The sequence below is a fragment of the Oreochromis aureus genome, linkage group 16 (assembly GCF_013358895.1).
Source record: "Oreochromis aureus strain Israel breed Guangdong linkage group 16, ZZ_aureus, whole genome shotgun sequence".
Taxonomy (NCBI): domain Eukaryota; kingdom Metazoa; phylum Chordata; class Actinopteri; order Cichliformes; family Cichlidae; genus Oreochromis; species Oreochromis aureus.
This window is the reverse complement of record NC_052957.1, coordinates 6,940,845-6,968,536: the sequence shown is the minus strand read 5'-3', so window position 1 is coordinate 6,968,536 and position 27,692 is coordinate 6,940,845. Positions and strand designations below refer to the sequence as shown.

Here is a 27,692-nt window from a genome sequence, read left to right as displayed (position 1 = left end):
TTTTCTGTCACCTTGCTCTGTAAATCGAGGTGCAGTAAGAGTTATCGTCTCTGCTTCTCCAGCTCTGCTCCATTGAGGTGACATGTGAGAGCGCCAGTGTCATGGCGGCCACCCTGGCCAATGGGGGTATCTGCCCAATCACGGGTGAGCGCGTGCTGAGCCCAGAGGCGGTGAGGAATACGCTGAGTCTGATGCACTCCTGTGGCATGTACGACTTCTCAGGACAGTTTGCTTTCCATGTGAGTGAAACACAACACAGGTTACCGTTGTTTTGATTTATTAACTGTTTGTATTTTCAGAATTTTTAATTAGACTTGGACGGTGATTGTTAAAACTGCAGGAATATGCAATTTATTTAAACAGCAGTGTCTAAAAACAGTTCAGAGTCCTTCAACATAAGTCCTTCACATGGACATAAGTGTTCTGGAGACATACTCAAGATGTGGATCCAAAATAAATAAATAATTTATAGCTGATGATGTTAAACTAAAAAAAACAAATTAATGAAGCTCAGTTGAGGGTTTTTTCACACTCGTTTTCTTACGGCGTTTAGCACATTGTGGAGCTAACAATTCAAAATGTAACGTGGAGCTTCCTCTGGTGATAATCCAGCTCTGCATAAGCATGACATTCAAAATCCATCCCAGTTAAAACTGTTAAACATAATGAGATGTCTTTTGTTACTTTACAATGGTATTAATACTGTTAATACAGTGTTTATTGTATTAAAAACCCTCAGCCAAGGAGCTCATTGTGATTGGATATCAGATTTTAAAGTTGGGATGGTGTTAGATTATCTGTTTTAGAATGTTTTAAACATGTGAATTCTCACGATAAACCACAGCTAGATTATCTCAGAGGAAATGATCAATAAACGCAGCACAACGACTTTGATCCTGAGTCGGTGGGAGATGGATTTCTGGACTCTGAAACTGAACAGAAAAACGAAGGCACTGTTGCTTTATATTGGAGACAAAAAATCTAAATAACTCTTAGATTTTTCTGAGAATATTCAGTGTAATGTGAGATTTACCATCGCTGTGTTGATGTACTTTGTCACCGTTGTGCTGCTTCTGCACACACAGCCAGGCTTTCTGTAACTGCTTTGTTTCCCTGCTGCAGGTCGGCCTGCCTGCCAAGTCTGGAGTATCAGGAGGGATCCTGCTGGTTGTGCCCAACGTGATGGGCATCATGTGCTGGTCGCCTCCGCTCGATAAGCTGGGCAACTCGGTCAGAGGGATCCAGTTCTGCACAGTACGTTGTGTCCGGAGAATAAACACTCCGGGTTGAGACAATATTGCACCTCCTTGTTTATTAACTTAAATATTTTACAGCAGCAGAAGGAGCAGAATTGATTTAGGAGCTGAAAGTGGCCTTTAATTGCAGGCATGCTCTTTCCCATTAGTGTGGTTCATATCCAAACAAGCACCCCGGCCATTTTAAATCAAATTTAATTTTTGTTTTCTTCTCATTCATCCATCATTTTCTGCTGCTTACTCAGTTCAGGGTTGTGGCAGGGCTGGAGCCCATCCCAGCTCTCACTGGGTGGCAAGACACCAGTTTAGCTTTTCTCAGTTCCTGTGTTAGTTTTAGTCTTTCTGTCTTTGCATTTCAGGACCTGGTGGAGCTTTTCAACTTCCACAACTATGACAATCTGAGGCACTGCGCCAAGAAGCACGACCCTCGCAGAGAAGGAGGCGACCAGCGGGTAAGGACAAACGCCGCCTCGTCAGGCTCATGTGACAGCACACCTCTCCGGCAGTTTCCTGTAGTCTCAGCTGTTTGCACTGACCTCCATAACTGCACGCACAGTAGCCCCTAAACTGTCCCCGTTCCTTCTTTGGGTGGAAGAGCTGCATCAAGTGGGTGGAGTTTATTCGTTTTGCTCCACATGTTTAACATATAAGGAGCTAAATCTTCAGTTCAAACACACCTGGAGCCAAAGTCAGTCTGATCATTCAGAACATGTCTGGTAGATGATGCAGTGTTTCCCTCACATTTCCCTCACATTTTTTAGTGCCCAGAATCTTTTTCAGAGGAAACTAAAGTATTTCTTCAGACTTCCACGATGGCGAGCACTGGTGAAGCTTTTTTCCATTACTCTGCTGACGTAGCTGCGGCTTTTACCATCATGTGACTTTACAAAAACCGGGGTCTAGGCTGCATCTGGGCTTTCGCCATCTCTTCTTTCTGTTTCAGCCGGTAAACACAAACGTGTTAAAATGAGCAAAAATTTGTGTTCTCCTTTTCTGATTAACCGTGATGGGTTTTTTTTAAAAGCTCTAGCTCGCTTCATCAGTACAAATGTAAAAGTGGAAAGAGGATTTTGTGGACAGATTTGTTTGCTGAGTTACTGACTTAGTGCTCAATCTGCTGCTGGACTTTAGATTCTATCTAATCGATAGATAGATAAAAATACTATTTTTAAAGTTTCTGTAATGCTATATGTCAAATTTACTTTATTTATTATGTCAGCTCTTTTGCTTTGATTCCTTCTGCTAATGCAGGCTCAGAGCTTTATAGCTACTCTGTGTCAGAGTCAGCGTAAATACGCTAACTTATTGTTACATTTTGTTGGTAATAATAACAAAAATGTAAACCATTTTCCTTACTCTAGTTTTATTAATGCAAAAAAAGAAGAAGAAGAAGAAAGCGTGGTCTTACTGTGATGAAAATGCAGCGTTAAATCATAAACGCCCCACTGCAGAGTCACATGTGGTTAAAGATTTAAATTTACACGTGTCGTTGACGTTGTTAGCCTCTTTATACTCCATCAGCTGTGTTTCGTTACTATAGGGCATAAAAGTGTTTTATAGCTCTATAAACGAAGATTTCTGACCCCTGGTAGGGATATAAGTTGTCAATATGAGCGAGCAGGTGTGTTGTGTTATTACATTATGGAGTATTGTCGATGTATAGTGCTCCATTAACACTACTGAATGTGTGGGAAACACTGTGAAAACTGATGGCACTGTTTTGGCTCCATTTTACTTCCAAGTGTTGCAACGATCCACCCAGCACATAAACACAGGCAGAAACGGAGGTTTGAGACTAATTTATTATCCGTGTCAATAACAGCAACAGACCTTCGGACCTATGGATTACGAGAGCCTCCAGCAGGAGCTGGCTCTGAAAGCCCCTCTTTGGAAAAAGGTGTCCCCCACTGAGTCGAACGAGGACAGCTCCACCACTGTAGTCTATAGGATGGACAAAGTCGTCGAGTGAAACTTTAAAACAAACAAACAAACAAAAACAGACGCCCCCACCTCGCCTGATCTCCCAACAACGCGATGGCATCATCTCCTCACCCTCATATTTATGTATAAATTATGTAGAGGATTATTTATTGCTGGTGAAGCGGTTACTGGGAAACTTGTTTTTGTTTTTGTCTGTGCTGGAAAAATGGGATCAGCTTATTATTATTATGTTGAACTCCAAATGACCTCCATTTGCTTCGTTGCCTTAGCGACGTGACAAGGATCTGATGTGTAACGTACGCACTTCGCTCTCGTTTTATCTCAGCACACTTTTATCTTTCTTTACTTCTTCATCACGTCAGAGTTTTCTTTTTAACAATGTCGGCTAGCGCTGTGTTCACTCTACGACCCAAAAAAACAGCTGCTTGAGAGTAAACACTGAGCTGCGTGACTTTAAATTTAGGGGTGTGTTACGAGTGATTAAAAGAATATTTTGGCCGTGATTGATGTTTTATTTTCCTGGTTATTATTTTTATTTATTTCCCACTTCTGTGACTTTTGGCTCCTCAATTTAAAATGTAGATGAAGAACATTAACGAATGACATCCACAAATGTTGCGTTATTTTGCAGATATTTGTGTTTTCTGTTAAAATAATACTTGATTTGTGCCTGCTTCCGTTTCTTTGATATTAACGCAACTCTATGAAACAGACAGAAGTCGTGAGGACTTTCAGCTCAAGTTGAGTTTGTTTGTGTGTTTGATGATGTGATTGATACTAACAGAGGGCAGTTTTCTCGCAGTAAGGTGACAAAAGCATTCGGCTGTTTCTTAGGTTTGACTTGTTTACCTGCAGGTTCTGACATGCTTCTGAATTCTGAGGAATGAAAGGCGAGTAAAGTCAGTTGTGTAGGTTCAGTTTAAGTCTCTCATGGCTTCATACAGTCATTAACTCCCTTGGTATCTACACAGCTCACAAAAGTATGCAAACACGATGCCTCTGTGTAGAAATAAATCTGCTAAATGTGAATGCAGCATTTATTTACTACAAAGGTGACGATTCATGTCCCTCACCTGAAATCCAGTCAGAAGTTCTGCGAGCAGATGGAGCTGGCACTTCCAGAAAGAAAATCAGACGTACCAAACGTGGATGAACTTAATCTGAGGCTTTTATCCTCTCTAGTCCAGTTACAGGATAAAGTCATCAAATAAAAACCTTTTTCTCAGCCACAGTTCATTTCAGTAATGACCAAAGTGATTATCAGGTCAAACACGAGCCTGCTGGGTGTGCGAGTGAGCTGTTAACCAAAAAAATACAGCATGGCTAGCTTCACACGTGGAGTTGTTTCCATAAGCAGCAGGTCAGTAAGAGACAGCTGAAGGAGAATAGATCACATGCCATTATTTATGTGTGCATGGAGTTACCGCTGTTGTGCCATGATGCTTTTACTGTGTGAGACTGCAGGAATTTATGAAAGTCAAAGGAAACAATCCGACTCACACCCGTCTGTGCACAGCAGTTTCTGCAAAACTCCACCTGCAGATCAGACTATAAGACTCTAACTCACTACACTCCTGCTCGATTCTCATTAATAGACACAAAATAAGTTTCTGTGCGCTACAGTTTCATGAGGGGCCGGCACCTGTGCAGAAATGTGGCTAAAATTCTGAAACACTGCAGACCCATCAACTCACCTGTGCCTGTAACACATCCATGGCTTTTACATGAATCATGTAGCGAGCAACTATTCCCTCCCTCTGACTTTCTGTGTTGTGTTTTGCTCTATTACATCGAAGTAACAGTATTACTAGTATTAGTACAATTACTGTTGACCAGAAATATGCTGAGCTCAGCTCGAAAGCTTCCTGCTGAAGTTTTGGTTCTGCACTAACATCCACCCTTCTGATAACCTCTCCGCCTGGCTGCCCAAAGACATTAATGCTCCCAGCAACCTGTCAGGTGCAGGATGAAACATGATGTTTGTGTTTGTGTGTGTTAAACAGCAGTAAGCCGCCTGCCACAAACTTGAAGAAATCATGTTAATTACAACTAGATCCGTTAATCAGCAAAAACAGCTGAGTGCAGGTTTTGGTGGTCTCTTCATTAAATCCTGAGTGCAGGATGGTTAGTGAGTCTGGCCCTTTCAGTTTTAGAAGCTTTAATCTGCAGCTCTTCTCTTTCTATGTCACTGAAAACACGGATTAAAATAAAAAATTCACAAATCTACAGAAAAGAGGTGTTAACCGGTGAGTGTCGATGTTCCAGCACGAGGAACACGTTGAGTATTGTTTGGGAAGTTTTCAGAGTCTTAGTCTCATCAGTTTAGGCAACGTTTCTTATTTCTGGATGTTTGTAGCAGCAGGCGTGTGTAGCTTTCAGCTGTCCATCTGCACACCAGTGATCTTCAGCTGCAGACCAAAGAGTGTGTTTGAATTTTTACTTCAGACGTTCCGGGTTTATCACGTGAGCTCCTCCGGTAAATATAAGTACTTGCACATAATTGTCGCGCCAGCAGATGCCTTAGATTTCTCTGCACTGTGAGGCAGGAGGAGGTGTGTGTTTGTTAATCGCTGTTGAAACTGTACGTGTGTTTCGTAGGTTTGAGCTCAGCGCGATGCTGCTGGAGCCGTTACCATTATGTTACTACTGTCATGTTGTGAGACGTCTTTTTATTTTTTGTTTTTAATCTCCTGGTATGTTTTTTTTTTTTTTTTTTTTTTTCGTTAAACTTCTGCTGGTCATGTGGGTGTTGTAGGTGAAACGTATTCAAAAGCCTCAGTCATCATCAGTGTTGCTGGATTATTATAATCTGAAGATTATTATCACATAAAAACAGTTATTTTCTTCTGTAGTGATCAAATGCATGAACACTTAAATGAACTCCCACGGTGTCCGCATGTGTTGTTGGTTGTGCAGTTCAATGTTCAACTGATTTTGCTGATTTTAGCTGAATTGTTATTTATGAAAAAGTGAAACTGCGTTTAAAATGCAAATTATTATAAAGAGATTTTTAAAAATATAATTGCCAAAAAATTAGAGAAAATTATGATGTAGCTGCACTTTATTTTTTATTGTTTTAGTAAAACTATTGAATGTACAAACTCTTAAGTCACTGAAAAACCGATCTAATAAGGAGGCGATGCGTATGCCGGTTTAGGCTACACAGATCCTGGGCGCTGAGCATACGGAGATAAAAATATTGTGTAGCTTGAACCCGGTTTAACGTACAGAGGACACTGCAGCTCATTTTATTCCCATTTAAATCAACCATATGTGCAGAGTTTTTCCAGAGTGCGTGGCTTTTACGAGCAACCAACCACAGAGACGAGTGAAGAAGAACACAATCGCTTGTTTTACTTCCCTCACATGTGAGTGAGGCCTTTACCATAACAACAGTTCCTTTTTGGTTTTTATGGACGTTTCATTAATCAGTTCACTAAAAAACTACACTTTTAAGACTAAAGTAATTAATTGTTTTAGGACTTGATTAAACGCTGCGCAGCTCGTCGGTTTGACAGGGATAGTTTATTTTCCTTATTCGCTCGGTCTTAGCTCAACATTTCCTTCTTTTGGCCATGAGCGAAACGAGTCGCTCTCCTCTTCTTTAAAGTATTTGACTTTTACATCTTTGATGCTCCGTTGATTGGCACAAAAATCTGAATTTGAGAGCCAGAGATAAAAACTAAAGCGACCAGCACTGGGGGGAGACTGAACCGATCCAGCCAATCAGGACTAATTATCAATCACATCTGTCCTTCTTTGTTTTGGAAAAATAACACATAAACCTTGTGTTTATGTGTTATTCTTCCAAAAAGAACCCCAATTATTCCAATCAGAATCGTGACAGCGGGGCTTTTGAATGCAGCATCAACTCATCAGATCTGTATTATGGGTCTGTGTAAAGCTTTGTTCGGTTTGCACCATGAAAGTAGATAAAATGAAGAATGGCTCGATTCAAACCCGAGTATTAGAAAATCAAAGATGATTAAATTCTAATGGTGCAAATTTAACAAAAGGACTAATCTTCGCACAGACCTTCATGTCATGTATGAATTTGTTTTCTGTTGTCTGCATGTTTTTGTTTTTGTCAATTTCCATGAATTTTCATCCTTGTTTGAATCCTTTTCACTGTCTCTCTTTGGTTAATTTGTGTCTTGAACATGAATGTTATCCCTTTGTAAATTAATAAAAGATTTAAAAGTGATCACTACCATCAAAGTTTGGTGACCTCGGAACTGTGAGGTTAGATTTTTATATAAAGACAAGCAGAAGATAAAATGAGCTGCTTCCTGACCTGAAAATGTGAAACCAAACAGTTCCCAGCTCACAGCTGTCAGACTTTTATGTGTTTCTGTTCGTGAAGTCTCCATGAGCTGCCTCTTTGTTCTGGACGTGCAGACGTGACAGTAAAAATGGTGTCGATATTATTTTTGTTGCCTTGTTGTTTCTTGTATGAAATGAAATAAAGCATCTGTTTTAAATCGTCTCACCCTCTGAGCTCGCAGCGCTTCTTTACAGAAAACACCTTTAACTTGAAGATTCATGCAGTCGTGCTTCTTTCTAACGTTTATGAATCAGGACATAATGTGGTGAATTCTGAGGTTATGTAAATATAACCTTAGAGGAACAGCGACACATGACAGGATCAAAAAAGTGCTCGCCTGTCTGTGTCTTTATTTATTTCAGAAAAACTGAGACAAAATGCAGAAACAATGGGGGGAAAAAACCCCTCACTGCTACCACTGAAATTATCAGCCAGGTGCTGCTAGTTAATGCAGTTCATTAACTGCTCATCAGTAAGTGTGAGTGGAGCGTTCAGGTGTGTTAACATAATGCCACAGAGGAAAGATGGCAGTGATCAGAGAAGCACCTGTTGCTGACCATCAATCTGGGAAAGATTGTAAGACCAAACGATTTTAAATCCTTCGTAATACAGCGTGAAAAATTATTCACAATTAGTAAACAATCAAGACAGCTGGACCAAAAAAGATCTAACAAGCATGGATTATACTACGTCTTCTCCCTAATGAGAACAAGCAGCACAGCTTAGGTTCATAAAGCTGCATCTGAACAAACCGAAAGTGGAAATATTCTGTCGACCAAACAGCACATCAGCACAGGCACCTCATACCAACAATCAACCATCCATTACTATCAGTATTCATCAATGCTCCAGTTTTACTGCATTCTGACATAGACACGCCTCGTCGGCAGGTGTTTTTGTGCACCTGGTCTGGGTTTTTACGTGCCTCGTTTACCTTTTAGAGAGACATTAGAGAGTTAACGACTTTATTTTTTAATTCAATTTGGTTTTCGAATGTCACGTGTTTGATTATTCTGAATATTCTGCCTTTACGTACTTGTACCCCAGTAGCCATCTTGGTTAATGGCCCCAGTTTAAGTAAGTTTGTAGCTTTCTTTGCTTTTGTAAACATAAGATAAAAACTTGTTCATCCAGGTGATTTAGTTTTACTTTCATTTATGTTGTTTTGCACGAAAGAACAATTTTTTTGTGCAGAAATAACAAAAACCACCTCGCGAGTCCTGTACTTGGGAAGCTTGTCTCCTCAAGAGAAGCTTATCTTAGTTTGGTGACATGATCAGAAATTTGTAGCTATTTTAAATAATTATACAAAAAAGACAAAAAGGTTGTATTTTCAAATATTTGCCAGGTTAGGGGTTTTAAGTATATAATTGATTTATCAAATATAATAAATAAGTGAATAAATAAATGAGTGAAATAAGCTTTAGTTTCCTTTTTATAACGGTCACACACACCAGTCCAGTTTTTATGGTAAGCTGAGCTAAATGGCTAACTTGCGGGGCTCCGTACTAACTAACTAGAGCACACACAGTCACATCCATCGATCGATCAATCACATTTGATTGATCGATCCTGATTGAGGTGGAAAGAAGTCACAGACAGCTGCTCCTTCAGAGCACAGAGAAGCTAAACGCTGACCTTTGAGAAGATCCTCCATGTGAGTGCGCAGTAACGTGTCACATGACAGCAAGGAGAAAAGTAGTTCTCAGGTGTTTTTGAAGGACCATTCCTCATTTTTTTTCATGTCACACCACATATAGGCGTGTGAGTTTTGGCTCGCTGCCACCAGCAAAACAAACTGAGATCACAGAATGAGGTCACACTGTACCTTTGGAGAGGTGAATATTTGGAAGACGTGTTGAGGTGTTGATGCATTAAACTTCCTGAAGGTGACACGCAACCATCTGTTACTGTATTCATCAGTACTCCAGTTTTACTGCATTCTAACGTACAAGAAGACATGCAAATACATTTACGCCTCGTCGGCAGGTGTTTTTTGTGCACCTGGTCTGGGTTTTTACGTGCCTCGTTTACCTTTTAGAGAGACATTAGAAAATTAACGACTTTCCCACATGTGGCTTTGATTTTTGATTAAAGGCCATGTATGTGAGACCCTGTCGCCTGATTATTCTTTGCATCTCAAACACAGACTGTATACTAAAGATGGGCATCACCATCAGCTTAATCAGTTTTTTAAACTAGGCGTCACAAGTATGGGGTAAATCTTAAGCGCTCATTTTGTGGCGACCTGTCAACCACGCAACCTGTCACGCATCACTTTGGTAACTTGCAGACTTCCAGGTTCTGGTTGCCTAAGTAACCCCCCCCCCCAAAACTCATTGGTATCTTTCTTCAATCACTGCGCCCCTTGCCAGCTGTTTCCTTTGTGCATGCCCTTTACAGAATATTCTTTCTTTACGTACTTGCACCTTAGTAGCCATCTTTTTTTTTTTTTGCACAGATAACAAAAACCACCTTAGAGGACTCATGGAGAAGCTTTGCTTTCTCTGTGTGTCACCGTCTCTGATTAGTTACGACCTTGTGACAGTCACACATTTGCGGCGGAAAGATTTAAATCCAGCAGACTGATAACAGAGCAGTCAGATGTTTGAGCGTAGCATTCATACAGGCTGTTTACTGAACACAGCGACCCACGTCAGCGTTCATACAAATACAGGCTGTTATTTGTTACCGACAGCTCTGAAATGTTGACGTGTAAACGGCAGCTGTAAAAGATTTGGGTTTAAAAAAGGCCCTAAAGAAGGATTATTATGGACTGTGAATCATACAAAGCTACTCTGAGAGGTAAATGCTCCTGTCAAGCTAGATTACACCGCTCTGCATCACAAATATTTTTCGCCATTCCAGATGATAGTTGATATTACCTAATTCAATGATGCCGAGTTCCAAAGTACCAATAAAAATATTTAGTCGTGCACATTTTTGCCACAAATCATAAAACTGTATGTGCTCATGTTTATTTTAGCCTCTCTGACACAGTTTGCATATTTTCTTTGGACTACCAAACGAGGACGAGGTTAGGACAACACAATCAGAAGATTTCACTCACAGGCCAATTTGTACAAACCAAGGTTAATTTACTAAACTAAAACTAAAGAACTAAAACTAGATGTGAAACTAGTTTACCCTGTAGAGAAACATCATGACACTGGACACTTACAGGCTTTGTGCGAGACTGATTATTTTTTGAATCTCAAACACAAATTTTATAGAAAAGATGGTTGTAACCATTAGCGTAAACATCTTTTTAAACCAGCCCTCATGAGTGAATGAATGAGTGAAGCGCTGCCTGCAGTAAAAAAGAAAAACACTAATTAAAAACAAGAAAATCCACTCTGGAATAAAGTGAAGCTAAAGTGAAAGAAAAACACTAATTAAAAACAAGAAAATCCACTCTGGAATAAAGTGAAGCTAAAGTGAAAGAAAAACACTAATTAAAAACAAGAAAATCCACTCTGGAATAAACTGAAGCTAAAGTGAAAGAAAAACTAAAAGTCTAAAAGAAAACTATGAAAACTGCAACGACTCTGGTACATATGAGTATATCTTAAAATAGAAGATTATCTGAAGACAAAACATGATACTGTGGAGCGAAAAGATTGGAATAACAAAATACAGAGAAGGTCAAACTCTTAAAAATGTCCATTTTAGGCTGTTTTGATGAATATCTGCAGGTTTTCTGAGTCCCTGTCTCTTTTTTTCGGTTGTGTAAATTTTTTATTTGGACCAAAACTTAACGTGTCTTCAGCTCTCTCCTCATGTCAGATGTTTAGATAAATAATCCTGTTCAGGAGAAACTCTCCCTTCTGATAAAGGATTAACAACATTAATTCACAGACTGTAGCTCTGACAATGTGAATAACTAAAAATTGAATGTTAATGATTTTATTTTTTTCTGTAGAGCCCTCTCCGTGTTTGTATTCTTATTTTCTTCACATGTTTTACTTTGAAGTTTTGCTCATAGGAAATGATTCATTCCTGTTTGGTGGTAAGTTATGACCAAAGCGTGGATCTGTGATTGAAATATTTAGTGCTGTTGAATTATAGATGCATTGTGGTGATTAAATTACTAATTTCTTCCAAAATAATCATAAAAAATAAATGTGTGATTGACTTCCTTTCAGTGCTGCTTGAAATGTGTGGCGTTAGATTAGATGTGTGTGGAGTAATTCCTTCGTGAATCCTTCAGCTTTTATGCAGCTGCCTGTGTGTTTTGGTTTAATGGTGTGACCCTGAAAACGTCCCGTTTCCGTCCACAGGTCAAGTCTGTGATCAACCTGCTGTTTGCCGCCTACACTGGGGACGTATCAGCCCTGAGGAGGTGAGCAACTCACACACAGCTTTTAATAAGAGATCAGTTCAGATTTAGTCACGTTTCGCCCCCCAGTGGAGCTTTTTAATAGCATCTACATGAAAGAAAAACTCCTCTGACTGCACGACGAAGCACCTTGCTGACCTCAAGTGGCAGAAAAAGGAATTTACAGGTGTCCCTGTGGAGTTTTTACATCTGACCTCATGAAAGTCTCATGAAACGTTTGCACTATTTTCAAAAATAGTTTAAAGTGTGGCTCTGCATCCATGTTTGCAGCCTTCTTCACTTGTTAACGATCAATTTTGAGTTAAGAACTTAAAATATTTTTCATCATTTTTTGAATCTACAAGAGTCTGCAAACAAACATGGATGTCGTTTTATGGGCTCAGTCTGGTTGTTAGACTTTTGTTTGGAAAGTCGTGTTTTCAGGCTGTTACAAAGAAGTAAATTTAACCTGATTTCAACAATGAATTCACTTTTACCTGTTGAGTAATTTTATGCTGGTTAGAGGTGTCTAAATGGGGCAAGAAGCACTGTGAGGGCGACTAAGATTTCACTGTGGAGATTAAGCCTCACTTATCATTTTAATGTAGCTGTAAAACTTCCTGTAAAGCTCTGTGATGCTTCAGCGTTTGTTTGCTTTGGGGAATCAAAGGATCTAAAAATGATGAATGTCAGAGTGACCACGCCCCTCAATTTAACCCTTAAAAAACATTATAAGCTATTAAAATATTTCCCCTCCTGTAAACTTGATATGAAGGTGTTTTGTATCAGGCTGTAAACATGTTTATTTCTGCCATAAAGTTGGACCTTTTAACATTGGAGTCTGTGGGGGCTGACTCAGTGCTGGAGCCTCTGGTGGCCACTAGAGGAACTGCGGTTTGTGGCTCTAGCCCTGCTTGATTATTTGAAACTTCTGGAAGAAACAGAAAACAAAAAACTGCTCCAGAACTGGACAAGAAGTCATAAAACAGAAGGAAATCGTGTATCCCAGATCAACCCTCCATATAAAATGTATTATTGCTGCTTTCTGAAGGTAATTTCCTAGGAAAAGATGTTTCAGGCTGTAACAGCAGAATGTTCTTTAACCTCCAATCTGAGACTCTTATGAACTGTGCAGCAGTTAGAGGTGCATACAGAGTTGTTTAATGATCCTTTGTGCAGGTTCGCGCTGTCGTCCATGGACATGGAGCAGAGGGACTACGACTCGAGGACGGCCCTGCACGTCGCAGCAGCTGAAGGTAACGTTCAGCCTGAGGTTATTCAGTAAATAGACACAGCTCGCCCTCAAATACTCTTTAAAGTCTGATCCTGTGGTCTGGAGCTGTTTCCATGATGTATATAAATTACATATATGGAAACAGTTTCAAGGTAAGAAGTAGACATAAGATACAGATGCTGCAGAAAAATACAGTCTTTAAGAGGAGTTATGCATCGGGAGAGCCAATTAAAATCTAGCATGCACCCTTTTCACAGTATAACAAGGTAAAAGTCATTTGTAACATGTGCTCTGCTTCCATTAGGACACATAGAGGTGGTTCGCTTTCTGATGGAGGCTTGCAAGGTGAATCCAGTACCCAGAGACAGGTGAGTCTTTACTACCTGTATTTATACTGATTATAATAATGAGCTTTGAAGCAGAATTTCCAGCCTTTGAGAAAAGTCTCAGTGTGGTTAAAAAGTAAAGAAAATTCATCCTCCAAGCTCAGATTCTGATAGCTATGGAGAACCAAAAGTGCCAAAATCATAAATAATATAAATAAATTAAACATTTTAAATAATAATAATCTATTTTTGTATGCTAAATTATTTATTCACCAGTTTACCATCAGTTTATGTGTGTATTTATTTATGTAATAATTTCTCTCCCATTATGTAAATGAGGCAGTGTGCCACTGGGTTGGCCACAAAGAAATGTGTTGCTTCATTAAATAATAAATTGTAAATCTGAATCAGAAAGTTTTAAAAGATAGACGCTAGAATTCTATAAATAAATAATTAAATTGAAGCCAAATAGTATATGTACATGTTTTCCCCTTTTTTGGCGACATGTTGTAGTTTTGTGTGTGTGTGTGTGTGTGTGTGTGTGTGTGTGTGTGTGTGTGTGTGTCGTTTTTGCTAGGCTAGGCAAACTCCTTCTAAAATAAATAAATTGAGAAATTGTTGTGAAGGTGAACTCATGCAATATCTAATAAATGCCTACACTTATTTGTTATTTATTATTAATTTATCTACTATTAATTTTAGCCCTAATCTTTTGTCCTGTGACAGCTGGGAGAGGCTCCAGCCCCCCTGTGTCCCTGAAATGGATAAGCAGAAGAAAATGGATGGATGGATGAATATTAATCTTGGTTATTAATTTCCTTTAATAGTTTCTTTTAATTTTGGGTGTTTTTGGTCCTCTATACCCACCTGCAGGGTTACATCTCAATTTTTTATCAAACATAAAGTGTATTCTTTACCCTCTTAATTTGTTTTTGCACAGATGGGGGAACACGCCGATGGATGAGGCGGTGCATTTCGGCCACCACGACGTGGTCACCATGCTGCAGCAGTACCACGAGAAATACAGCCCGCCCTCCGATGACGAGCACAAGACTAGCCCTGAGAAGAGCCTGGACAGCCTTCTGTGAGACCTGCTGCAGGTTTCTACGGAGGACTGGAGGAGGAAAAACTTTGTAGACCAATGCTCAGGCTTCTGTTGAATTATTTAGCTGCTCTGCTGTGGTTTGTTTTATGGCCGTAAATGGTTGCTTGTTCACGTCTATCAAAATGTGAGCGTGAGCGACTTAAACTCATATTTAAAGTGTTTACGGTATTACTCCTGTAAACCACATTTCTAGGATGTAGCTTGTACTAGTTTAGTATTTTGTTAGTTTTACTCTCACTGTACATGTGTTGTGAGCTGTGTGGAAATTATGGTGTAAATTATGCGATGTGTAGTTACGGGTGTGCTTGATTTACATTCCTGCCTCTGTGCTCATTTGCGAGGTCACCAGCAGGTTCTCAGAGATTGTACTCCAGAATGTATTTTTCAGTGGAAAAACTTGCAATAGAAACAGTTTGTATTTATTTCACAGACTTTTTAAAGATGGAAATTAATTTCAGAGGGTGTGAGACGGACAGAAGATCGTGTGATTTGTTGCATTTTGTGGTTTACTTTGTCAGCATGGTTACATTTGTGTATTTAATTTGGGCGGACTATAATATCAATATAATGTTGATTGGCATACATTTTAGGGCAATGTTTACAGTGACAACCTGATCTGGCTTTGTGCAGTAATTCTCAGACATTATTTTCAGATGTTTTTCTTTCCACATGTGGAATATAGTCATTGTTTTTAACCCGTTAAATTTAATTTGCAAATATATAAACATGAACAACACGTACGATAATTATAATCAAAACTACATACTTAAATTTAATGTCCATGTGAGTGTTTTCATGGTGTCAGTTGGAGTTCATGTATTTCATGGAAAAATGCCAAATAAAAAGCTGGAATAGAAACCTCTACATGATTGTGTTTCACACTGTGTGGTTTAGGATGTTGGTAGTTTGATTCCTGGCTCCTCCAGTCTGAATCTGAAGTGTCTTTAAGTGAGATGCCAAATTCTGAATTTTCATTGATTCAGCTATCAAAGTGTTCCAAGGCACAGAGCAGTGATTCCTAAACGTCCAGTTCCAATTTGTGCATGTATACTGGGAGTCTTCTTTACATAGAGGAGGTAGTGACAGAGTTACACAGGGTTCTGTACTGGGAACAAAGCTTTTTACATGACACTGCATACGTTTTCATTGCTATGCAGATGACACCAAGCTTTATCTATGACATTAGATGACACAAATTCAATAAACTAAAAACATTTTTTTAGATGACCTCGAACCACATATTTACTCTGGATGTCATCACCTTAGCCTCCAGCAAAACTGTGAGGAACCAGGATACATCCTTTAACCCAAACATTAACCAAATATTGAACTGCTTTAAAATTACTTGAAATACACTGAGCATTAAATATTTTCAAATAATTTTTGATATTTATTTATTTTTGTTGAATTTGATTCTTCACTTGTGACCTCTGTAAACAGGCTTCTGGTGAGTTTATAATCTTAATCTGTAGTTTAGAATCTCAGTTAATAACTTAAAAGAGTGCGTATTATTTAATGACTTGTGACTGACAAGTTGTCAGTGTCTTCAGTTTGCTAGTCAGGATTAGACAAACATCTGAAGCAAATTTTGTCTCTTTGCATCCCTATTTGGAAGTAAACTCAGGAATTATTAAAGTTTTCAAAACAAGACCAAGAGGCCATGCGGGTTTTCTCGCCCCTGGAATTTATCCATCCATCAATTTACTTAACCACTTATTCAATTCAGTGTCAGAGGGGGGCCATGATCCCAGAGCAGCCACAGAGCAACAGTCGGGGTACACAGTCATCCAGTCAGTTATTTTATTAAAACTAAATATAAAGCAAATATACAGCACAGTAAGAAAAACAGAATGTGAATATAAACTTTGAATTAAAATCTCATGCACATTGATTGTTGCCATTTTTATAGTACAGCTTTGTTTTCCAGCAAAGTGCAGCGTGTGATCAGCAATCCAGCAGATTTTAGCTGAAACTAAACTGATCAACAAAGAAGTTTTCAGGCGATGATGTCTGTAGCGAAGCTAAAGTCAGATCCAGCTGAGATCCCCAGGGCATGCCTGGAGCAGGCGAGTCGACAATAAAAGAGAGGAGTTCACTCAAGCCGGCCTGCAGTGAAACACAGGTTTAGTTTAAGTTAGCTGCAGCAGGAAAGGGTTAGGGTTTGAACCTGGAGATACTCAGAAGGTGATGCATGTTATGCATTCGATGTGTTGTGATTTACTTGCAACAGAGAGAGAACATTTAGGCTACGTTCACACTGCAGGCGAAAGCGCATCAAATCTGACTTTTCTGACCCTGCGACCTATACCCGATCATGGTATGACAGTGTGAACGGCACAAATCCGATATTTTCAAATCCGATCTGGGTCACTTTCGTATGTGGTACTGAATCCGATACATATCTGATGTTTTAGAAAGCGACTGCTGTTTGAATGGTCATGTCACATTAAATCCGTCTTTTACGTCACTGACACAAGACAGACGCCGGAGAAGCGCCGGAGAAGACATCGCGAACGCTTCCTGGCCATCCAGTGTAGATGTTAGTGAAACTGTTGGGAAAACAACGTTGGAGAAACGTGAACATTTTATTTGTACTGTATAATCTGCAGATTCTGACAGAAATCTGCAACTATACTCTCTAAAACAGCAATAAGGATCATTATTAGGCCATATGTAAATAACAAAATAACTTTATAACTTAAAGCAAAATTGGGAAACGTAAAGTCCGAAACAAGTCTTTATATTAAGGGCCATCAGTCAAACAATACTGTTTGGTCTGCGTCTAAACAGAGCGCGTTGTGTGTAATGTCTTCTTTTGCGCATGAGGGCCGCTTTGAGGGTTCACACTAGAGCGCGTTTGCTGTCACATTTTATTTGTAGTGTAAACAAGCAGACAAAAAAAAATCGGATTTGATCAAAAAAAATCAGAATTGAGCATTAAGACCTGCAGTGTGAACGTAGCCTGAGTCTCCTTTAAACACATTTTGTTCTTGTGGTCTTTTGTGCAAACAAAAGAAATGGCTGTTTAAACACGGCACAAAACCAGCTCATTAAAGACAACCTGTAAGTTTTTAAATTATCACTGGTGGTACAGATAAAGTGTTGGTGAGGGAAAATTACTGTGTGATCGTTGGGATCTTCTGTTGATTTGGTGCAAATTTTTTATGTTTTAAGTTGTCTTTCCATATTAAGATCCAACTTCTGTGCTTCCGTTTTAGTGAGTAAACTGGCACTAACTAGGAAATATGTTGATGCCAATGGACGATAACACGGCACCGAAAACACTCTTTAAAGTTTAAATCCACTTTTTAAATGCAGCCTGTTCACTTCTGTCGTACCTCACTTTTAGTATTCATGTTTTCAACAGGCTACAGCTAAATCGTAAATAAGCTGTTCTTGAACCAGATCTTAAAAAGAAAAGAAAAGAAAATTATCCCAACAAATTAAGTCTACCTTAAAGGGCTGCAGGAAAATAAACCTAAAAATAAATAATAAACCTACACTTGTTTCCGGCTCATTGTCCATTTCCATCATGTGGGTCTCATTGGGTGGAGAAGGAGGTGGCGTAGGATCGCTGTACAACAACACACAAACAAAAAAAGATTATAATAATGAATTAAAATTAAATTCAGGCACACTGCAGAAGCATTTTTGTTACTGTTACTTACTTTGATATAAAAGAAGGTATTCTGCGGTGATATCCATCCCCTGAAGGTTCTGATGTTTCTGTGTGGACAGATAGGATTGGGCTCATTACACAGAAAGTAAACTGGATCATCTCAACATTATTTGAAATGGTAAACACTTTATGACAGAGTTTATCTTTATCTTATGACAGAGTACAAGACAAAATTTATATTCACTGTTTTCTACAGGATTTTTATTTATTTATTTATTTTGTAGTAATTTTCATGGAGAAAGTGATGTGAGAGGTGATACCGGGGGATTTGTAGCGTCCGAAGGCGGTGTCTTTGGGGATGTCGGGGTAAAGATAGACCAGGGGATTTCTGCTTCGCTGGGATGCCAGACTGTAGCGGTAAATGATGTCTGGCAGAGGTAACACCGACAGCTCTTTCTTGGTGTACGGCTGGACCGCATGCACATGAGGCTCTACAGGGGGAGAAAACACATATCAATACAAAGCAGGACAAACCACTGCAGTCAGCAAACACACAATTTAAGGTAAATATACTTTATAGTGAATACATAATTGTACGTAACTATTCTATTTCTTCCAGCAGAGTTATTTAAATTGTCCTCAGTGGGCTCAGTGAAGACAGACTCAGAAACATACCACCGTTGGAGTGGTCGACCCAGCTGAAGGTGACGGCGCCGTCTCTGCTGCTCTCACTGAACCGGATCAGAAAAGTACCGGCCTGTTTTTCCTGCAGCAGGAGGCGTGTCCTCTCCCTGCTCACGAACCCCATGATGGATCTGAAAGTCGCACACAGGAAACGCCACACCCTTCTACATTAGCACATTTTCCTTATATGACTGTACTACAACTTTAAGAAATGTTGCTAAACTAAGTTTGGATGTCAGCATGAAGTCGTACCCGTCATGCCAAAGATCCACCAAGTGTTTCTTGATCAAATCGAGGATGCCATCGATCCAGATCCAGGCATTTTCGTTCTGCGCCACAGGAAAACAAAGAGTCAAGCCCCTGTGTGCTCGCGGTCAGACTCAAGGAAACTACAGGAACTTATCTTAAGACCCACCTTGGAGAAGCTGCTCCAGAACACCATGCCGTCAGGATCATCTGCAACAGCACCAACTGTTACATTTTTTTTTTTTTTAAAGTTACCATAAAGTGTTTTATAGTATTTATAAATTTTAATATTAGATAGTACGTGTGTAATCATTGCACTATTTGTTTTGGGGGGTTTTTGTACCTGTGCACATATTTTTTATTCTTCATGTGCACATTCAAATGTTTGCACGTCAGGGCTAAGCTACTTTGTATTTTGTGCTAAGCCAACTTCGTACTCTGCTTTTTACTGTATGCTACAAGCTAACAATGTATTTTCCATGCTAAGCTATGCTAACAATCTGCTTTGCATGCTAATTGTATAATTTCAGTAAAAGTAATAGTGATTTCCAAAATGCGAAAAGCTATTTTTGTACTGGTCAGTAGTGATTTTATATAAAAATATATATTTTTTAACATGCAAGTAAATATTTTTTTTTTTTTTAAATTTGATCCTTAGTGATATTGTTTTTCAAAAACAAAAAATACACAGAAACTTCAGACTTTTAAGACTACACACAATATGCAAGATATATCTTTATATATATACAGCTTAATAGCTAACATGAGCTCTAAAATTAACTCCCATCAACAACGCAAATGAAATATAAATGTCTTCTTAAAAAAGTAATTGAAAAAATTGGCTTAGACTTTATTTACTTACCCATAATTTTGTCTCTTAGCATGGAGAGTTGCATTTCATCGAGCCCTCGTTTGCCAACGGTCAAAAACTGCCAGCTTAGCACCTCTGACAGCTGCTCCCAGGTGAGAGGAGGAGGATTCAGGAACAGCGACAGGTCCTACAGGGAAAAGTCACAGAACCACAATGACATTTCCTGGCTTGTCTTAACAGATGTTACTAGTGTTTGTTGGCTGTGACAAAATTTTACCCAAGGTTCACTGGTGGACACCATGTTCCACCACATGATGGAGGCCCAGGCATTGGGGAGTTGATTCGTGCTGGAGATGACGACCACGGGCAGGGAGCTGGCCTGGGCCGACAGCAGAGGAGGAAACCAGTCAATAAAAGTACAAACCCTCCACCACAGCAACCAATTTTAAAGATCAGGACTAGAGAACGCCATCAAAGCTGAAGTTCATGCTGCTTACCTCGATGTTGCACGTTTGTCCTGCGTACTGAAAGTCTGTCACAAACTTGATGATGTGCAGCTCTTCAGTGACTACCAGATGGTTCTAAGGGAAAAGAAAGAAAGTAATGGGAGTAAGGCAGCAGCTCACGTCTCTAGCACTCAATTCATAAACAAAAACATGAGAGGTATGTGGAATCAATAAAACTTTAAAAATACACTTGAGTTTGATGCTTTGTTTACCTTCTTCTCATCAGTCATCTCACCTGTATTTACCTCTGTTTACCCTCAAGATTTTCCATCAAGATTTATATGACTACATACTACTGAAACGTGTACAGTATAGTAATGCTCATAAATGCTCATGTGAAAAAAGACAATTTAAAATAAACTTCTTCTCTTACCGCAGATGAGCTTTTGCTTCTTGATTTTCTTTCCTTGAGCGACTGAAAAAATATGATTTTTGATAAGAAACTACAAGTTGTACTGTATAAAAGAACATATGAATGTATAGTAGTTAAACATAAAGCTTTGTTAACTTTGAGGATTTTCATACCATGTGCCCAAATTCTGCCATCAAGCCTCCATCTGTGTCCTCGTCCAACACCTTACAGTCGTCTCTGTTGAAATCAAAGAGACGGAACCTGCAAAAAGCACAAAAAGCATCAGTACTCTTTTATTACAGAAATATAAACTTTCATAAATGTATGTTTCAGATTTTAGTCTACCTACCCTTTCACTGTCTTGGCTTCTACAACATCCCTTATTTTGGTGGGGAGAAAAAAGACAAGAAAAGATTTGAGAAAACAAAAATTTAAAAAAGGTTTTTTAAAAATAAAAGCTCAAAAAAATAAATATTTCCATCTGAACTCTATGTCACTCTTTCAGACCAGCTTTTCTTTCACTTACTTGTCAAATACAGGTTTGACTCTCAGCATGCATTTGAATTCAGGGATGTTTGCCAGGAACCTGAAAAGAGAAAAGACATTTCTTTATGTTTTTTAGTTTAGCACTGGTTATTTTGGCCCAGTAAACATGTAAAAAGGTTTAAGTAAGTAAGCCTATAAACTGCTTTCAGTTAAAACGACTCATCTCAAAACCTAGATGCTAACTCTTATGCTTGTTATGAAAAAGTTTGTCTGTGTGAATAATTAGCAGGTAAAAGGAAAATATACCTAATGAGGCCCATCTGAGACCTCAGAGAGAAAACTGCAGTCAAAATAAGATGAACGTCAGTTTAATAAAGAAATGTTTTAGTTTTGGGGATCAGACCTGACCCTAAACTGTGTAAAGGCCACAGAAAATTGTGGGCAATATAAAGTTTTCCCTGATTTTCACATTTGACCTGGTTTTCCCCCAACATTAAACTGCTAACAGACAGACAGACAAATAAAAGGAACTGATTACATACTGCCATTACATGGAAGCACTGAGTGACATGAAGTCCCAGCTGACATTTGGGTTTCTCAGACATACACGTGTATAAAGTCAGTGCATGCTTACCTCACTGTGATACTGAACTGCACCCCGGTCTTCAGTATCAGAGGACGCTGTGGAAATTTCTGCATGACGGGCTGTTTCTCCACCACCAGAGCGCTGCAATGCCAGACCACAACAGAACATGTCACTATTCATACTGTTGGTGCATCAGTGTGTGTGTCTATATATATGTAAAAAAGAGTGACTCACTTTGTGACTAGTTTTATTAACAAGGACCGCCCAAATTTCTCCATTTCTGGGATTGAAGTAGGGAGGCAGAAGGCAGGGTCAGTGCTGCTGTATTTGCTGTTCTGGTCTTGAAGCTTCTTCAGCTGTTCGCAGACTCCTAGCAGCACTTCGGCGACAGTCGAAAACCTGCACACAGAATAAAACAGGCACAAGTGCTGAGTGTAAAAAGTCACAGAGGAAAAACAGATTCTCTTAGACATGCAAAGGTGAGCAGAACAAATGAGCTCTAACCACTTGTCCAGGTGGTCCAGACTGGTGTCAGCTTGACTTCCAATGCAGGCCAACTGCTGCCTGCGCTTCCACTCCGGCAGCTCCACATCAGTGAGAGTCGCCATGACTTTTTCTGTCTGCTTTAAAATGTTAACCAACTGATGCAGCACAATCTGCAAGACAAAAAAAGAAAAGATTCATATGTGCGCATAAGAGAGGGAAGAGGTTTCACCATCTGACCAGTGCAGACATGATCTCTCATAGCCCGCAATAAAATCTGAACACAGCAAAATAACAGTTAAGGAAAGGTTACCCACCGTAACCCAAGGTTCTATGAGTATAACTCTGAGAGCTGTCATCTATGTTGCTGGTGGGTGGCTGTATCAGCTTATATGACTTATTTGCATTTCAATGGAAATGTCTGAAAGGGGAAGACTGCTACGCAAAGTGGACTTAGTCCTACTGCCTATAGGTTGCTGGTTTGTTCAACCAATCAGTGCAAGGCATTTCCAGTTATGTTTTTGCGCAAAAATATTTCCCCAGCAAAACAATGTTGCATTTAGAACAGACCACTAGCAGATAATAGATGTTTCTACTAAACTGCCCCAACCAGTTTGTTTCTAGGTTTCCAAGAAAACAACCACAAAAGAAATCTATGACATGAACATTTTCTATGAAGCTTTCATAATAATTGCACAAAATATCAAAATACTTTATGAATGTGGTTTATCCATTTAGACTAGTTTAACACCACTAATGCCAACATTTCATCAAACATGTATTTACCATACCTCCTTTCTTTGTGTTATGAAGTCTGCATGTTTCTGACATTCCTGATCAACAATACATTGGGACTGGGCCAGATCAGTGTTCTCCTCCACTGGAAAAGACAGATAAGACACACGTGTCAAAAACAATTGCGTGACAAACCAGACCTGCCAGGTTTTTATCCTGCCAAGCAACTCCTGGGCTGACAAATGGGACTAAACTGCAGGCCCTCTAGTGGCCACTTGAGGTTGACTTTGACAGTGAGTCAGAGTCCCCATAGACTCCCATGTTAAAATGTCCAAATTTATACGACAACATCACCTTGTTTTCAGCCTGCTACAAAAACACAGTTTTAATCTTTGCAGATACTTCCCTCCTTCAACTGTATAATAACAGATTTTTTTCCAGGTTTACTTTGAGGGTCGTGGCCAGTTTGATTGACAGGTGACAGAGGCATCGGTAGCTGCCAGATGTCAGATGTCAGCTAACTGGAGTCACTGCATTGTTTGTGCCTTTTTAAGGATGGGCAAGGGTTGTGTTGAGTTACAGCCTCAGTTTTGATTAGTGAAATTTCTAGGATTTTATTACTAATCACACTGCTAAAATTAATGCTTTAAAGTCGTCCACACTTCAAAAACCAGTAGGTAATGGCATGGCGACTATGTCCATCTTTTATATACAGCATGTGGTCATGCTATCATACCTTTATTTTGCCAGGCCATCAGAATATAGTCCAGTTTTTCATTCAGACCCTCCAGTGTCTTGATTTCCTTCTTGGTCTCCTACATTAGAGTAAGAGTGCATTGGTTTAGAAACCAAGAGGAAAACATTTATCTTTCTTGGAAGGCTGAAAATAAAATCCCAGTAATCTTACCAAAGTCTGTTGCTTCAGTTCATTGATTTTGTCGTCCAACTCTCTCCAGCTTTGTTGCATGCCTGGATTGTTGCAACTCTGACAAAAACAAGAAGGTTCTGTCACATGTTTGCAATTATTATCAAATATTTATTTATAACTATAATTTATATTTACTCTTCCTTTCCTCTGGTTGTGATCTCAGTATCGCTCTAACGTGTTGCCATATTTGCCTTGCTATGACTCACAATGCTACGTTTTCTGTTAGCATGAGCAATTTTTACAGTTCCACCTACTCACTGGTCCGGGAAAATGTATTTCTGCCATTAATTGTAACTCTCTCTATAAGCAACCCAGGCACAGGTTTACAGTTAGCGTGTATCAAAGTTATGATTCTACTAAAATTTTTTCATATCCACTTTTAGTTAACTGCAGTGACCTTGGGACAGACCTGTCTGTGTAAATATGACTTAGGAATGAAACCAGGCTGTTCGTTAGAACAGCATTTAACTGACCTGAGGCTCAGAGACCGAAGCCAGAATTTGCTTTTCCTCCTTCAGGCATTCAGACAGAAGTAGGGCCAATTTCAGCGGCTCACCCTGGAAATGCTCCTAAGGAGCAGAAAGAACCACACAAATGATTACTGGAGGTTTATCTTCAAATAATTAAAATTTTTCTGCACAGAGCATCATCTGTCCTACCAGCAGGTAGTCCTTCATCCTGGAAAAATCTGGCCCCTGCAGAATATTGTTCTCCTGGACAGAACGATACCACTGCTCTTGTAGAAACACCAGGAGAGCCTGGAAACAGGTTCTGGCTCTGTGCTCGTCCACAGCTGCCGAATCCCTAATGCAGAGAAACAGAAGATTTAACTCCAGGACTGCATCTGTTTGCATGTGCTGAAAAACAATGTACTATTTCACGGTCTTCCTTATAACATATACTGTACAACTTACTATATTAAGTTAAAGCTCTTTAATCTTAGACCATAACTATTTTCCCTGCTCCTGCATCCAGCCCCGTCTTACCAGTCCTGGTTCTCGATCCAGATGCTCAGATAGTGGCGAATCTCTTTGGGAAATCTTCTCTCGTACAGCTGGCAGACCCGGTTCTGGAGTGCCGAGTCCAGCTTCAGAAGGGCCTGCCACTGAGCCATCTGCAGTCACAAAGACACAAACCTCTTTTCACGAGTTCAGGGCCTCTGATTGGTCCACAGATGTGATAGAAGTCTTTACCGTTATTTTCCTCCATTTTATTAACAGAAATATATCTTATGCTAGAGTAATTTAAGATAAAGTTTTATATAGATTAAAAATCAGTTTTTAAGTGTGGCCTGGCCAAGAGGCAGCCATGACTATAACCATATATAATCATACAAATATGACTGACGCTCACTGAAAATGTGTACCTCTCATCGTCAGATCACATGCTGTAACAAGTGAATAACAAGTGCAGTTTCAAAAGTGATCACACTGACAGTTTTCTTAGTCCTTAAAAGCTGACTTAAACTCCCATGCAGTTATATTTATCTTATTTATCTTACATATCAGCCAAAGGGAATGTCTGTGGACACAGAACGTGTAAATCTCAAAATAATTCGAATAAACACAGCACCTAAGTGAGGTGTGAGTAATTATGAGCTGATTAGTTTTATGTTTATGTAATGCAAAGCGCGTGTGGTGGCGTATTGATGTCGCCAGCTATCGGTAAATAATGTAACTGAACTGACTGGAAAGTTTTACCCAGCTCTTTAATATAATCGGAGGGGATTTCCAAGAAATGCAACAACACCGCAGCAACTTCACGAACCGAGGATTTTCATTTATTTACATTTGCCTTTTTAACAGCTTTTATCAGACAATTACCCACTTTTAAAAATCAGGATCGCGCACATTTTGGAGGAAAGTGGACCATAAGCTGCGCACAAGGCTGCCCACAATAGAACTAAAGTTGTTTCTTTGCGCAGAAATCATGACTTACCTTGGTGGGTGGCTCTTTGTCGGACGAGTGAAAGCAGGACAAAAATCACAAGCGACCTCCAGCCTTCTGATCTGCCTTAAGAATGAGGACGTGAGCTTCCGTTGCACACGCCCACTCACACTCACCACGTGATTCTCCAGAACTCGTCCTGCTGGGTGTAAAGCTGGAGGCCACACAGCTCGACATCCGGCAAGTCACAAAGTAAAGAAAAATAACAACAGCCAGATGTTGAATCCCTGAAAACAGCTGTTTTCTGTGCAGGTTTCAGCTCCGTTTGGTGGGCTGCTGCATCTCAGCGCTCATGAACCCGTTTTTATCCGTTTTTTTTCCACAATACTTAGTCTTTCTGCACATTTCTATTGCACTGTTGTGTCTGCACTGTCTTGTGTCTGTATCGGTCTGTACTGTCTGGTGTCTTTGTTTTGGATTTTTGCACCTTCTTTTCCCCACACTGCGCCACTACAGCTGATTTTTAGGGTTCCCCCACCTGCTAAATCCCTATAATCTCTTCCCTACAACCTTTTTCCTATTTAGAAACAAAATTACCCTCTACAACATGAGTCTCACACTGGCAGCCCGGGTGCCACTATATTGACGTGAAGAAATATAATGCAATTTGGCTCTTGAAGTTACTTTTTTGTTTGTTGTTGAGTGCAATGCTAAAATAAGTTATTTAAAAAGCAAAAACTGAGTTAATATGAAGGCAATATAAGCAAAGAATACAAACATGTTGAGGGATTGGCTGTGTTAGTTCAGTGAGAGAGTTATTTGTAAGGAAAACTATTTTCAAAAACTATGTCTGCATTTTTATTGAGTTAAATGCAAAAAAAAAAAAAAAAAAAAAATTATAGCAGAAGTGCTGCCAGATGTCTGGCCAGAAAGAGAGTACCAATGTGTTTATTTGGTAGTACAATGAAATTCTTAGAGGGGGGGAAGAAATTCGTTCACGTTTGCAGTTTTGTCTTGTTGTACAATATTTGAAATTTGACAAAACAAACAAAACACTACATTTGTGGAAATATTTGTGGGTGTTTTCTTGTTTGTTTGTACTACTTGAACACTAAGATGGTCCTCACATGAGATGACAGTGCCAGCAGTGGCCCACAGCTCATTTAAGTTTGAGACCCCTGCCCTACAATGTAGGCAACAAAAAATAGAGCTATGTTTTATTATCCTTCTTTTTTCTGCTCATGTTCTATTTAACTGATTTAAGCTGCACACATGTATTAGAATTAAATTTCATACGGAAATAAAGTTTATACTCCTATGTTATTTTATTTTTAATACAGCACAAGATTCAGTTACCTTAAAAACAGCTGGTAGAAACGTCCTCCATAGAGCTGTTTTTTATGTTCTTACTTTGAGTACATATCAGAGACAGTACTTTTTAACTTTTACTTGAGTAAAGCAGTTGAATCAGTACTTTGACTGGATTATTTTTTTAACACTAGCATCTGTACTTCTACTCAAGTACAGAATGTCTTACTTTTGGCATCTGCGTTAGAAGGTCCAGGGTTTGATCCCTCGGTCCTTCAGTCTGCATGCAGAAGCATCCCAGGATAAGAACAGGCACTGAACCCCTATCCATTCACTGAAAAATGCTGTAGCTCCACCTACACCCCCGCTTCCATGTTACTTTTCTTTAAACCAGAAGTGGCCATATTTGGATGAGAGGATGGGGAGCAGAGCTTTCAGCTCACAAGTTTCCTCCATTAATCACACAGGTGTAACTCACAGAGACAGAGTCCAGAGGTCAAATTCTGGGACTCGAAGGAGTGGAAATGAGGCCAAAAAGACATTTAACACCTGCCTGT

General features: G+C 39.4%; 2 protein-coding genes across 6 annotated transcripts in view; one reads left to right on the top strand and one right to left on the bottom strand.

The window, feature by feature from the left end:
* The window catches only part of LOC116309465 (glutaminase kidney isoform, mitochondrial-like), a 36,780-nt gene extending 21,412 nt beyond the window's left edge, over nucleotides 1–15,368 (top strand). For 3 of the 5 annotated variants that reach the window (XM_031726070.2, XM_031726071.2, XM_039600278.1), the window contains 7 exons: nucleotides 63–239; nucleotides 1,123–1,254; nucleotides 1,616–1,708; nucleotides 11,802–11,863; nucleotides 13,019–13,095; nucleotides 13,378–13,441; nucleotides 14,340–15,368. In XM_031726070.2, the coding sequence (XP_031581930.1) occupies nucleotides 63–239; nucleotides 1,123–1,254; nucleotides 1,616–1,708; nucleotides 11,802–11,863; nucleotides 13,019–13,095; nucleotides 13,378–13,441; nucleotides 14,340–14,487 (753 nt within the window). In that variant the 3' untranslated portion in view covers nucleotides 14,488–15,368. Of the gene's footprint in view, nucleotides 1–62; nucleotides 240–1,122; nucleotides 1,255–1,615; nucleotides 1,709–3,078; nucleotides 7,687–11,801; nucleotides 11,864–13,018; nucleotides 13,096–13,377; nucleotides 13,442–14,339 lie in introns of those variants that run through there. The other 2 variants (XM_031726072.2, XM_031726073.2) reach the window with 1 other exon arrangement.
* Nucleotides 15,369–16,290: 922 nt separating this feature from the next.
* On the bottom strand, nucleotides 16,291–25,979 carry LOC116309467 (signal transducer and activator of transcription 1-alpha/beta-like). The gene is made up of 24 exons (XM_031726074.2): nucleotides 25,879–25,979; nucleotides 24,927–25,054; nucleotides 24,600–24,744; nucleotides 24,414–24,509; nucleotides 23,920–23,997; nucleotides 23,749–23,827; nucleotides 23,069–23,157; nucleotides 22,299–22,450; nucleotides 22,029–22,193; nucleotides 21,843–21,935; nucleotides 21,249–21,308; nucleotides 21,072–21,101; nucleotides 20,896–20,983; nucleotides 20,744–20,785; nucleotides 20,362–20,445; nucleotides 20,142–20,243; nucleotides 19,916–20,051; nucleotides 19,223–19,263; nucleotides 19,060–19,136; nucleotides 18,799–18,938; nucleotides 18,444–18,614; nucleotides 18,173–18,230; nucleotides 18,006–18,078; nucleotides 16,291–16,610 (listed from the first exon to the last, which is right to left on the bottom strand). The coding sequence occupies exons 2-24, from the start codon at nucleotides 25,052–25,054 to the stop codon at nucleotides 16,467–16,469; spliced, it is 2,271 nt and encodes a 756-aa protein (XP_031581934.1). The 5' UTR covers nucleotides 25,879–25,979; the 3' UTR covers nucleotides 16,291–16,466.
* Between the last annotated feature and the right edge of the window lie 1,713 nt (nucleotides 25,980–27,692).